The sequence below is a fragment of the Ascaphus truei genome, chromosome 2, assembly GCF_040206685.1.
Source record: "Ascaphus truei isolate aAscTru1 chromosome 2, aAscTru1.hap1, whole genome shotgun sequence".
Lineage (NCBI taxonomy): Eukaryota > Metazoa > Chordata > Amphibia > Anura > Ascaphidae > Ascaphus > Ascaphus truei.
The window spans coordinates 189,166,644-189,180,908 of NC_134484.1; the positions used below are offsets into that span (position 1 = coordinate 189,166,644).

Consider the following 14,265-nt stretch of genomic DNA (forward strand, 5'->3'; position numbering starts at 1 on the left):
TCACACAAGGGAGGTGATTGGACAGGAGGCAGCAGCAAGGCACTGACTCCTCCCCCTCCCTGCCTGCAGAGAGCTCTGCACAGGAGAGTGAGGAGAAAGGTTTGTGTGTTTGCTGTGTGTTTTGTGGGTGTTTTATTGGTGTGTGTCTTCTGTTGGTGTGTTTTGTGGGTGTAGAGAGGGCTGCAGAGTCTGTTTTGTTGGTGTGTCTGCTGTGTGTTTGTTTTGTTGGTGTAGAGGGGGGGTGGCTGCAGTGTGTCTTCAGTGTGTGTTTTGTGGGTGGAGGAGGGATGCAGAGTGTTTTTTGTGTGTGTGTGCAGTGTGTGGGTTTACAGGGGGGCTGCAGTGGGTTTATGAGGGGGGGCTGCTGGTGTGTGTTTTGTGGATGAAGAGGGGGCAGCAGTCTGTTTTGTTGGTGTGTGTGTCTGTGTCTAAAGTGTGTTTTGTGGGTGTAGAGGGGGTGTGTGTGCGTAGAGTGTTGAGGAGGGCTGCAGAGTGTGTTTTGGTGTGAGTCTCTGCAGTTTTGTGGGTTTACAGGGGGCTGCAGTGTGTTTGTAGGTGTAGAGGGGGGCTACTGTGTGTAGGAGGGACTGCAGTGTGTGTGTGTGTGTGTGTGTGTGTGTGTGTGTGTGTGTGTGTGTGTGTGTGTGTGTGTGTGTGTGTGTGTGTGTGTGTGTGTGTGTGTGTGTATTTTGGGGTATTAGTGTGTATGTACTATTTCCTTTTAATAAACTGCCATATTGTATGTATAGCCAGGGCTGCTAGAGGCATGACCTACGCAGGTAAGTCTCTCAGGAAGCAGAGAGTACCTGGAGCAGAGAGTAACGTGGTTCAGCTCAGGAGACCCCTGCATTCCACCTACTACAAAACAACCTATGTGGAAATATACTTTTAATAAATCCCCTCCTGAGAGCTGAGAATTGACAGCCAAATATGTGGGCTCAGCATGTCTGTGTTTATATCCTTTTTGGGCAAGTGCTGCTGTTTTTGGATCATATACATCAGCGGTGCGCAAACTGAGGGGCGCAAGCGGTGGCAGAGATCCCGCACTCTCCCCCCAGGCATTTAAATTAATGCCGGGGGACTGTGTGAGGCTTCTGCAACCTCTACTTACCGGATTCAGACTGCTTCAGGACGCGTGACCATGGCAATGTGGTGTTAAATGACACCGTCGGTTCATGTGACATCACGGTTGCCTTGGTAAAGTGACTTCAAATGACGCCGCGGATCATTTTACGCCGTGGAGGTAAGGAGGGGGACGCACAACGGAGGAGAGCAGGCAGGGGGGGCACAGCAAATAAGAGTTTTCGCACCCCTGATATACATAATTCAAAATGCAAATGAAATGACCAATGTAAAGCTGTTGAAAGCCACTTCAATTGTAAAGGACAACACATTGTAAAATAAGCTTTGCATTATCCTAGCAATTTACACAGATGCTCTCTTGATTTCATATCATTGTGCATGAGTTGAATGGCATGAGCCATTAGTATCCAGTGAACATGTTATGTCAAAAGTAGAAATCCACACACTTTTAATAAGAGCAGCCTTGATCAACCCTGCTACATTTTGTCAAGAGTCAGACAAGTTACCTCTGGTAAGAAATCTGCATACTGTGAAACCGTTTAACTTTTTAGAATAATGCCAAATGCAGCTTACAAGGAATGTGAGTCAACATGGACTAGCTCAGTGAACCACAAACAATAATATCCAATAGTAAAATTGCACTATAGAACATCAGAGGAAAAAGTCAATCTGTAATGAGAGTTAAGTGTTAGGTATACATTGACACATACTGCTAGGGTACATTTTTTTAAATTTATTATTCATTTGAGGTGTTCCAAAAAAAGTCCTGGGAATCTTGAATTTCTAATTCTGATTGCATTGTCTATCACTGCAGCAGCAGTAGACCCCAATTTTGGAGATGTGGTCACATTTTATTATCCAACCCTTCCCATTATCTTTGCTTTGAATATGTAATGTATAACCTTGTTCACGTATGTAGCTATGTATTTGTAACCATGTATTTGTCATCATAACTCTGTGCCTAGGACAAAACGAGAGGTAACAATGTATTACTTCCTGGTAAAACATTTTTATAAATAAATACATTCAATTACATTCTCTCCAGAAATTGCAATAGTCGATTTAGTTGTATACAATTGACATCTAAAGCAGATGCTCATGAGGTTGTTTATGTACAAATGTAACCTGTATGAATGGGTGCTGAGGTAAACCATATAGGGGCATGTTTACTAAACAGTGCTCACCTTTCAGCACCAGAAGACACCTTGCAGTCCATTCTCTTCAATGGGCCAGAAGTGTTTTGGGGACTGAAAGGTATCCTAGCACAGCTTAAAAATTGTTCCATTACATTTTATAGAACAAAACCACTAACTACAAAAAACATACACGCAGTGCTAATCTAAACCAACTAATAATGTGACCAAGATAAAATGATTATCCATTGAGTTCCAATTTGATAGGAATGGCTGCCAAGGGGACTAACATACAGGATCTCTCTTGGACCCTCTTACAAACTGTTGACAAAACGGAAAAATGCAATCCCCGGCGCACTATAGGTATACAATAAATACCAGTTGGAAATGTCCAAATACAATGTCCTCAAAAGAATCTGGAACCAAGCCTTGAATAGTTCCTCCAGTCAAGTGGAGGGTGGACTTCTTCCTTTTTACCCGATATACCTCCTAGCGAGAAATGAAAACAGGACACACCATTGCGCAGTGCATAAATATGACCCAAACTCGCCCCGCAGATGTGAGGAAAACTACTTACAAGGTGATATCTTGTAAGAGGCGATGGATAGAATCTGTGCTTTGTCCTCTCTCAGTGGATCAGCTGGAGTGACGCCACTCTCCCGACGCCGCCTCTCACAAGTGTGTTTCTCCCGCGACTGTCAGTTCCTCTTAGTGAATCAGCTGGGCTGTGTCTCTCATATCTTACACGTCCGCGATGTTTGCTGCGCCCCCGCACTTCCTTAGAGTACGTCAAATGCTGCTGCGGGGTCATGTGACGTCACCTCACGGCAACGCATCACAGAGCGCCTGAATCTGGGTAAGTAATAGGTTGCAGAGGCCTCACGCGATCCCCTGGCATAATAATAGCATGTTCTTGTATAGCGCTGCTAGTTTTACGTAGCGCTTTACAGAAACATTTTGCAGGCACAGGTCCCTGCCCCGTGGAGCTTACAATCTATGTTTTTGGTGCATGAGGCACAGGGAGATAAAGTGGCTTCCCAAGGTCACAAGGAGCCGACACCGGGAATTGAACCAGGCTCCTGCTTCAAACTCAGTGCCAGTCAGGGTCTTTACTCACAGAGCCACTCCCTCTCCCATAATGGCATTTAATTTAAACGCTGTGGGGAAGAGCGGGGGGCCTCTGCAAACGCCCACGACCCCCCCAGCAAAATCTCCCGACCCCCTGGGGGGCGCGCCCCCCAGTTTGCGCACCGCTGGACTAAAGGACTGAACACATATTTATAATTTATATTTACCATTATCTCAACTTCTCTTAGGAAGATAATATAAAATATGACGATTGAGACCATGAAGGCACAAATATATTAAAGCAGCATTACATCCTATTTTCATTTTTAAAAAATGGTTATGAAGGAGGCGGTCTATTGTGCTGAACTGGGTTCATTTTAGCCCCAGGGACCCCCTGCTTCCCAAGATACATACCTCCGTGGTGCTGCCAGTAGTTCCTGATTCTTAAATAGGAAGCCGACATCGATAGGGACTGGCACGTGAGGCGCAACTGAGGTTCCCGTGAAGCGCAGGACGCAATCTGCCCAGTGAGTTTCCTGCAAAATGGCCCCGGCGGCTGCTATTGAAAGCGGTCACATGACCGAACTGTGTTGGAGGGGCTGTGGCACTCAGGGGCCATTATCCCTGCGGCACTCAAAGGGTTAATGACCGTAAGCTGCCCTGCGGCTTTGTACGGCTTAGTACAATCTCTCACTGATGCATGTAGTCAACACAAAATGTCTTTTTAAGATGATTGCTAAGAGGCGAGGCATGGCATGAAATGGACAGTCCTACCACCAATTTAATGGCAAAAGAGCCATTTGCAACACTAGATACAGAGCTAAGCTAACGTTTCATAAGCTTTTCTAAATTCACACGCAGCAGTTTGGCTGGTGACTCACTCTACAACAAACTCTCAGGATTTTTTTTTTTTGGAGAGACACAACAAATATTCAACATTGGTACACATATATTGTTCAAGTATTACCAGTTGTGTTTAAAACAAAAAAAAAACCCTCTACAATTCGTTATCAGTGCTTAAATAAAATATTTGTTTTAACATAGTCTTTGTGTTAATATGATCTGTTTCCACATCTTAGGCTGTGCTAGGGAAGCAGCCGCTTCCTTGCGTGACTCTCGTAGAATTTAGAAAAGAATAGAGAAGAACAGAGAAAAGAAGAGAAAGAAAAGGGGGGGGGGAGGGGGGAGAAGCCCATTTATCTAGTTTCTCTGTAGTTATTTCTATGTGTTCCTAATTGCCCGGCCAAATTTCCCAGATTTTGTGAAATTTGTCAAGTTTTTGGCTCAATTGCGCTGAAAGGAGCTCCATCATTTTTATTTCCCTTAGTCTCCGTAACACCGTCTGTCTAGAGGGCGCGTTCACCTTTTTCCAGGCCGCTGCAATAGCACAGCGGGCTGCCGTAAACACGTGAATTGTCATTTTACTTTCCGCCGTTTCCAGATCTTCAATTGGTTTGGCCAGCACCATGGTCAGCGGTTCCACCTCCACCTCCACCCCCAGGTACTCTCGGATCAATGTTTGAATCATGACCCAGAATACCTGAATTTTTTTTATTATCTTACCTTATGTGACACTACCAATGCCCTGACATTGACTACTGAGACTGAGCTACATTACAGGACAATTCATGTATTATTAAAAACAAAACGTAGAGAATTTACCTTAATTGAACATTTTGATCACTCTATTGGCAAATCTAAATGAAGGACTTCAGCATAGAAACTCTGTATCTACCGCAGTGCCGACTGTTTAGTCAGTCAGCTGTCACATCGAGAGAGAGAGAGAGAGAGAGAGAGAGAGAGAGAGAGAGAGAGAGAGAGAGAGAGAGAGAGAGAGAGAGAGAGAGAGAGAGAGAGAGAGAGAGAGAGAGAGAGATGAGATCCTGAGTATCACTTGGAAGTAACAATAGCAGCAACAAAAGTTGTTAGTCGCTTTCCCCTCTCGATATGATATACAGTATTACAACATTACCTACACCTTTTCTGATATTTGATCTCCCAATCTATAACTTCTAATTAGACAGCGGCTCTTCTTCTGATGCCAGCCTGGTGTCCGCTTGCTTAGCATGACTGACTGCGGTCTCTTTCTAAAAGTCTCCCAGCTGCAAGCCTAGGACCAAACTGAAGCAAGAAACTGCACATCATTGATCAAAAAAAAGGAATCCCTTTTTGTACACAGATGAAAGAAAATGCTTATAAAGTTTTAAAGAGGTGCTACCTAACCCCGGAGCATCTAGCTAAGATGTATCCGGGTACGTCCCCGATGTGTCCTAAGGGCTGTGCCCCCCCTCCCACCCCCCACTACAACTGTTGGAAAAATGTAACAAGTTAAAAAAAAAAAAAGGGAATCCCATTGAAAGCAATGGGACTTTTTTCCTTGATAAATATAGTGCTATTCATTTACACTGGTTTTGTCCCAGGTTTTGTAGCTGGGAAACTTTGATAAATAGACAACTATAATTGTTGAAGGTTTTACAACATGTCACAAGTGTCAACCCCCTTCCTTTCCCGGCAACCTTCATGTTGCCTTGCTGATCTTCCCCTGCCCATACAGTTCCGATACAGAGCATCTCACGTTGGCATTCCCTCTTCCCTGTTGGTGGTGTCACTTTTATGTCACCTATCTGGCATAACAGGGATGTATGATGATGCATGTCCAATAAATCTCAAGACCTCTTTTAATCACAGAACAAATACGCTGTACAAACGTATCCTTTTGTACGGCTAATCCAAAAATATGGGGGCATGTAGATGGCTAAAAAGAAAATAACAACAGTATCAATTGATACGGCCTTTCTTTTTCGCGCGGGAAACATATTTTGTAGCATATTGTTATACTTTTCCTTCATAAGCATAATACTGTGTGTCAGATTTCCCATTAGGCCCGTTAGGCTTGGGCCTAAGGCGTCAAACATTTCCGCCCCCATATACGTTTGCCGCGCTCTCGGGCCTATCGGACCTAATGGGAAGGTACTTACCCGAGTCGGCCCCCTCGTTTCTGCCACGCTCCTGCTCCTTTGGAGTCCCAGCGTCAAATGACGTCATGTTTCCACGGCAATGCACCACCATGCGACAACACGTTGGTGACGTCCACGGTGTCATTTGACGCTGGAATTCCAAAGGAGCAGGAGGGTGACAGAAAGGAGGCTGCCGACTCAATTAAGTGCTTAAGGGCGGAACATTTTGAAATCCGCCGCTGGTAATACTAATACTTTTCTGTTAAAAAGAACAGTAAGTTTCTGTCTCAGATTTTTCTATCTACTTTATTCATTTTATTTTTTTAAAATGTTTTACCAGGAAACAATACACTGAGAGTTACCTCTCATTTTCAAGTACTGTATGTCCTGTGCACAGAGTTATGATGACAATACAGGTTACATTAAATCAGGGGTGGGGAACCTTTTTTCTGCCAAATGCCATTTGGATATTTATAACATAGTTCGCGGGCCATACAGACACAGACAGGCACACAGGCAGGCATGCAGGCACACAGATCCCCCCCCCCACCTCTGGTAGTTGCTGCTGGGGGGATCGTGTAGGGCGGCTACTGGGGTAAGTGCGGGGGTAACTGCTGGGGAAGTGCGGTGGCTGCTGGGACTAGTACAGTGGCTGCTGGGGATCATGTAGGGCTGACGGCGCCTCACACCACCTCCCGATCGGGCGCACGGCAGCCATTTTTAAAAAAAATTAGCGTGACCCCGGTTATAGCAGTTGCCTTAGCAGGGCCAGACCAAATGATTTCGGGGGCCTTATACGGCCCTCAGGCCTGACGTTCCCCACCCCTGCATTAAATGATCAGAGGTTCTACATGTAGCCATGCGTGTTCTGGCTACTTGTCTGCTCTGCCTGCTATGTCAGTCTTAGTAAATCCAAAGCCTTGTCAGGTATAATCCTGGGTTTTTCTCACCCTCAGGCAGCCCCTCTGAGTGACAAGAGTGGAGGTGGAACTTGGTCTATGTGCAGCCAATCTGGGTGCAGACCTTGTGCCCTCCCCCTCTGTGCTAGAGAGGAAGCTATTCCAAATTATAGTTAGTTCTAGTCTCTCCATCAAGGGATTAAGACGCACTCTCAGACCCTCAGGGGGCTGAAGAGAAATAGCACGCAGGCTGGAGAGGCCTCAATTATGATTGAGAGCCCAGGTACATCCAGAAGCTTGGGATCTGACACCAGTGACTACATCGCTGTAATATCTGCAGTGGATGATTAAAGAAGACCCTGTTTTATATACCCCTGCCTAAGTCTGCAGTCTATTGGGTGGGGGTACACACAATGTGGTTCACAGTGGGGACCGTCCCTAAGCACTACACCACCGGTAGCAAAGGCTAAATCTCCCAGAGGGAGGGGGGGGGGAAAGCAGCGCTACAAATATTATATTAATCTGAAGTAGTGGGAGATAAAGTAACTTACCTAAGGTCAGAAGCAGCTGATACTGGTAATTGGCATAGAGTACCTAACTGGACAGCCCCCTTCTTTAATACCTTTTTTTCTGGTATATTAGGTACAGTGCAGCCCAAAAATGTAAATTATGGACATGCACTTTAATTCTGAACTAAGTTAGAACAAAATATGAAAGGCTGTAGGTTATCTTTTATTTCGTTTCATTATTCCTTTAATTAAAACGGACAAGTCCAAAGCTTTGCAGATATCGATGATGCAATGTACCAATTCATGGCACGACACCCTGCACGTGCTACGAATACTGACTGCATTCCTGCAGAGAAGACAAGGCGTCCATAGAGAGAGACTTTTCTGCTGGTCGCTTTTTCTTTAATAAATCCAGTAAAGTCATGAGAAATATTTTCAAAGAACCTTAGTCTAAAATGAATTCCTTACACAGGGCACCTTTGTTGGTGTTACATTCGGAAACAATTCTGTTGTGTGTGGCTAAACCTTTGTTTCTAGATTACAGAGGAGATGAACAGTTCAGTTCACATGGGCAAGATGTTACTTGGTATATGAAAATATAGACTGACCCAATTAGCAAAAGCATGTTACTTATTAAGAAAATGCAGTTATCCTCCAGAGGATCCCACTACGCCATGCAAGACTAATTAACCTTAAACAGTTATTACTACTACATTTTCCCATGTGTCAAATAGAGATAGGCAATTAGATTAATATGGTGTGCTGATGACACAAATATACAATCTCTGTTCCCATGGTACTTAACAAGTACACGTGAATGCTTTATTGCATTATCCTGAAGTGAAATACCATTTATCATGTGTGTGTTTTCAATAAACTGTGCACCTACGTAAAAATCACTAAGTCCAAAAGAGAAAATATCACTTTATTTAAACCAGTGAATTTTTGACTGAAAATGTATGCGCTAGTAAAGCAGTAATACAATATATAGCAGAAGAATATATTTGTCTAGAAATGACTGTCAAGCAACACCCAATTTGTCCTTTAACCTTCAGAGTGCCCTTATGACATAACTGGTACAGCATGGACATTTGCTCATTTCTAAGGGTTGGTCGGGCTGACCCATCCTCCTCCGTTTCCAGCTTCCTGGCACCAGTGGCATCATGTGACTCATGGTGCTGCCGGGCTCCCGGTACTGTAAACGTTAAGTCATTATAAACTTGTGTATCAGGATTGTTTAATAGTTAGCAAGAAGGGAATCTAAGGTGAGAAGAGTACAGGACAAAGGTGTGGATATTTAAGAAAGAAGAAGGGAAATTGTTTAGTTACTGTCTGAGCTCTTTATGACTGGCTAAATCAGACAAAAAGTTGTGTACGTGCTGCTATACAAAGGGTAAAATGATAGTCTACAGATCTTTACAGAGTATTATTAGTGTACCTGTATATACCTGTAGAGTATGGTATTACAATTTTATTTATTTATAAAATGTTTTACCAGGAAGTAATACATTGAGAGCTACCTCTCATTTTCATGTATGTCCTGGGCATGGAGTTAAGATGACAAATAATACATGGTTATAAATACATAGTTACATAAGTGAACAGGGTTCTACATTATATACAAGACATTGCATGCACAGTTAGAGATAATATATTATAGGCGTATGTAACAGTTACAGACCAGATTAAAATGTGAGACAGCCTTAGTTTTGAAAGAATTTAGACTGGTGGTGGCTGTGAGAGTTTCCGGTAGATTGTTCCAGTTTTGGGGTGCACAGTAAGAGAAGGAGGAGCGGCCAGATACTTTGCTGAACCTTGGGACCATGAACAGTCTTTTGGAGTCAGATCTCAGATGATAATTGCTGCATGTGGTAGGGGTGAGGAGCTTGTTCAGATAGGCGGGTAGTTTCCCCAGAAAGTATTTGAAGGCAAGACAGGAAAGATGAACTTTGCACCTAGACTCAAGTGAAGACCAATCTAGTTCTTGGAGCATTTCGCAGTGATGTGTGTTGTAGTTGCATTGGAAAACAAAACGGCATATTGAATTGTAGAGGGTGTCAAGTTTGCTAAGGTGGGTTTGGGGTGCCAAGCCGTATACTATGTCCCCATAGTCGATAATTGGCATTAGCATCTGCTGTGCGATACGCTTTTTGACCAGCAGACTTAGGGAGGATTTGTTCCTGTAAAGTACACCTAGTTTGGCATAGGTTTTGGATGTCAGGGTATCAATGTGCATCCCGAATGTTAAGTGGGAGTCAAACCATATGCCCAAGAATTTAAAACTGGTAACAGGAACAATTGATGTTGCTCTGGGTGGAGCAAAGGTTTTAGTCATACATTTTGGCTACTAGAATTGTATTTTGAATAGTGAAATGATAGTAAATGTTTTACATTTGTGATAATCGTATTTATTCATTCAATTATTTATTTTTTCTAATCTACTAAAAAATACTAATTAGGACTTGCAATTTCCTAATTTTAAATAAGAGCAGTAAAATACTAGTACTGTAGATCTCCGCACAGCAGCAGTTTAAGATATAGATGAAGATTAACACATGGCGACCAAAAAAAGTCTTGTTAAAAAGAGGCATGATTAAAAACTCTGGGCCTCATGCAGAGAGCAGCGCTAACAGGGAAAGCGGCATGTTTTGGCGAATTCTGCCTTGAGAAAGGCAGATAATGGCAAGTTTTAAAAAAAGCGCCAATTTTTTTTTTTTCTTGAAACTCGCCGCGCGGCTGGAGAGATCCTAATCTCTCCAGTGTTTAAAACGGCCGTATGCAGAGAGCCGCGAACGCCATCTAGTGGCTGTTCGCGCCAAAAAAATGGCGCTATTTTCAACATTTTTCCTCTCCACCATGAAGCTGGCGCTCCGCGGCCGGTGGAGAAAAAAAAAAAAAAACGATTTCTTTCCCACTAGTTTCAACAGTCTCATAGCGCTGGTTGAAACTCTCCATATGCAGAAAGGATTGTAAATGCAGTTTTATGCCCTTTCTGCATATGGAGAAAAAAACTCTCCAATAAAGCTAAATTTTATTCCCCTCTCCAATTCTAAATAGCGCTGCTCTCTGCATGAGGCCCTTTGTCTTTAAAGCTAGTCAGGCTGCTTAATGAATAAAATCATTACAATGCAACTATAACATGTTTATTGCCCCCAAATATGAGTAGGATGACAGATAAAAGTATTACAGGAAACGTTGCGATACAAAAAGTTAATGAATTTCACAGGAGCATTGGCACTTGTTCTGATATAGGGCCTTATATTCTATGACACAATATTTGGTTCTGGACATATAATACATCTGAAATAGAATTCATTCTATTATGGATGAGAAAACAATAGATAGTGTCCTGGGAAATAAATAACATTTGTATTTCCTCCATATTTGTTTCCATATTCATCCGCATGAGCTCATTTTCAGGTACTGGAGAGGGAATTGGCCAATGTAATATACTATGAAGATTAACATTGAAATCGTCTCAAACACACCATTGCTATTCCAAACCCAATACAGTTCTTATTTACACCACATTTTCTTAACATCATCAAAAAAATATTTAGTAGTTAGAGATGACACGTTATCCAATAGCACAAAAGAGTTGGCGGAAATTAAATTGTTACTGGCTGTACTGAATTTGCTTAGCTGCATTATCCTAAAAACGTAGCTTAGTGTTGTTTATATCCAGAATGTAAAATGTTTTATCGCTGGATGTCTTTCAGGAGCACATACAAGGGCTAGACCAAGAAGTAAATGCATTTGTGGATTATTTGTTTGGACCACGAGGTAAGTGCCTTTGTTTACTTAATAATGCTAAGCAGATCTTTCTCAAAACACAAACAGAATCCATGGTTTATCCTTTTGCTGATAATGTTAGAATGACAAGACAAGGGAGGTGCCATCACTTTTCTGCTGCGTTCTCAAAAACACACTACGGTATAACTTGCAATCGCCCACTAGCTGTGCAGCCATCAATACCTATCTGTAAAATATCAAATCATCTCCTTAATGCATAGTGTTTATGCACTATGTACAACAATATGGAGGTTATTCATGAAACCACGACGTGCCAACCGTAGCACTATCACACAGCAACTCCCTATCACCGTGCCTGCAAAATATTGGTTATTCTCTTCTACAAAAACAGCTGTAAGATCTCTGCACTAGATGTTGGCCTGGTTGGATAGTGGAATGTTAGATGTTAACATATATTTGTATCAAAACGTACCTTCCATAATTTTCTCAGGCTTTGTTGACCACATTGAATGGGGGTTTCTTCGACTTGCTTTCCGTCAGTCATGATGTGCCATTCACATAGTCTGCATTGGTTTATGGGCAGTTTGTTAGCGGTTTCTTTGTAGATTAAATATTGTGGCTGGGCTGTAGTTTGTTATCGTATCTGAGGCTTGTGTCGCCCACTCATGAATGGGAGTCGGCAAACTACAACCAGTCACATACAGAATATTTTTATTCTGGAACCTAACAACGTAACATTGCTATGGTATTGTGATAAATTACCTTCCTTTAGTGAGGGCTAGAAATCAAGCCTGATTTTTTTTAAGTACATATATTTTTTTCATTGGTAGGGCCCTATCCAAGCATAAAGGTCAGCATCTTCATAATTATTTTTATTCTTATAGCTACATGCCCTTTTGCACAGATTTTTGCCCCACATTGATTTAGCTACAAATTATTCATGACCCACAACATGTGAATACATGAATATGAATTTGTTTTAATATTCTCATAATACTCTGGTATATGCTTTAGCTGTTAAGTCTGGTGCTGGAAAGATTAGTCATAGGTTGTGCATCAAGCATACAGTTTAACACTTGGCTTAACCAGTTTAAGTCATTTCTGTTTTTCTTAAATCAACATTGGGTCACTGAATAATTGCTAATGGTCACTCTGCTTATAAACAGTATTTACTGTAAAGCGGGCACTGACATTTTTATATGTAGCACCTTTTCCCCCATCCTAAGTGAGATTGTGTTGCTACCGGTGTAATCTGGTGCTGGTGCATACCTGTGAGGCGGAACAGGAGGCCAGAGATCTCCGCGGTGGTATAGGGAGTGCATCAGGACAGCCTATACGGATGGTATTGAGGGGTAAAGAAGTTGTTGGGAAAGAGGTGTATAAATAATGGTGCAGTGTATGGGCACAGGCATAGTTTGTAGTAGGGTTCAAATCAAACAAACATACCAGATAGTTGTTAATTAGATATCAATTGCAGATGGGCTTAAAATTGATAGAAGGGTTCCAATCAAACAAACATACCTTTGTGAGGAAATGAAACCAGAATGTTAGTCCATGGTATTCAGTATGCATTCATGTTTAAAGATATTAAAAATGTAGAAAGCATCCACAGATGATAACTCCAGTATTAACTCCACAGACACTTTATATCAGAAAATGTGAAATGTAGCCTCAAAGAACCAGGCTTCTACAGTCCATTTCTCCCACAGCCCACATACAAGCATCAGGTTTGTCTGGACCCTTCTCCACCACCTCCTGAATTATTACGCCTCTTTGATCCCTGTCTCCTCCGCTCCCCAGAAACATGAGACCTCTCCAATCTCTTTTTCCCTCTCGCCCCACAAGCAGTAGGTTTCTCAGATGCCTTTCTCCACCTGCCAACCTAAGATAAAATAGGGTGCCCCCTGTTTTAGCTAAATGTAGGTTAGTAGCGGTGCTCTTGGGTAGGAAGTCAGTAGTAGGGAGAGGAGTTGAAAAGGAACCAAAGATTTAGCACTCAAGCTACCTGTCTGAATGATTAATGTGGAAAATGGGGGAGCCATGCATATCAAAAGAGATGCAGAGGAATGAATGCAAAACAGTCATTTAATGACTAAAAACAGTCACAAAAATCCAAAGTTTCAGTGCTGACCATTTTCATCAGGGATAAAGTGACAAGTGTTAAATAACCCTTAAATAGTGTCCCACAAACTACACACCCACATAAATAACCACCCACCTCCCACCAGCTGCTCCACGCGCCCGTCGCTGTGCTTCCGAACATCCTCCAATGTTGATGGGAGTGGACTCCTGGCGATGTCATGACGTCACAAATGCTGTCTTGAAATTGTAAAAGTAGGATGTGTTGATATGTCCCAGAGTGTGTCAAGGGGGCGGAGCAACAACCTTGAAGAAAACTACTGATCACGGAGTCATAATTCCATATCTGCTGACATCAGTGTAAATGTAGCAACAAGTCACATGCATCGGCAGGCACTGGGCTGGTAGAAGAGAGGGAGGCCTCACCCAGTACACAGATGAGACGCCATACAGAGCCCATAGTCCTATAAGTACAAAAAGGAAAAGATAATAACAGAAAAAATCTATACAACAGCTCCTCACTAAGCCAACACCCAAAAGGGAGTGGGTGGGGCCATCATGCAGTATAAAAAGACAGATTAAAATATGCACAATAAAACATATGTTCTGTAGCATGGTATGAAAAAATGATATGTGCTGCATAGCTGCAAAAAAATGTGTAAAATACACTATGAGTCAAAGTAATGCTCATAAATAAAGAACTAGTCACATACAATAACCGTACCAATGATGCAATACAGGACATCTACTAAATAGTATCCAAACAAAATAATAAGATAGTACT

The 14,265-nt window shown here is 42.4% G+C and overlaps 1 protein-coding gene across 1 annotated transcript in view; it reads left to right on the plus strand.

Moving 5' to 3' along the window:
* The window catches only part of ELOVL2 (ELOVL fatty acid elongase 2), a 220,326-nt gene that overhangs the window by 95,528 nt on the left and 110,533 nt on the right, over window positions 1-14,265 (plus strand). Inside the window, exon 2 of the mRNA XM_075585712.1 lies at window positions 11,369-11,432. Within this exon, the coding sequence (XP_075441827.1) occupies window positions 11,369-11,432 (64 nt within the window). The remainder of the gene's footprint in view (window positions 1-11,368; window positions 11,433-14,265) is intronic.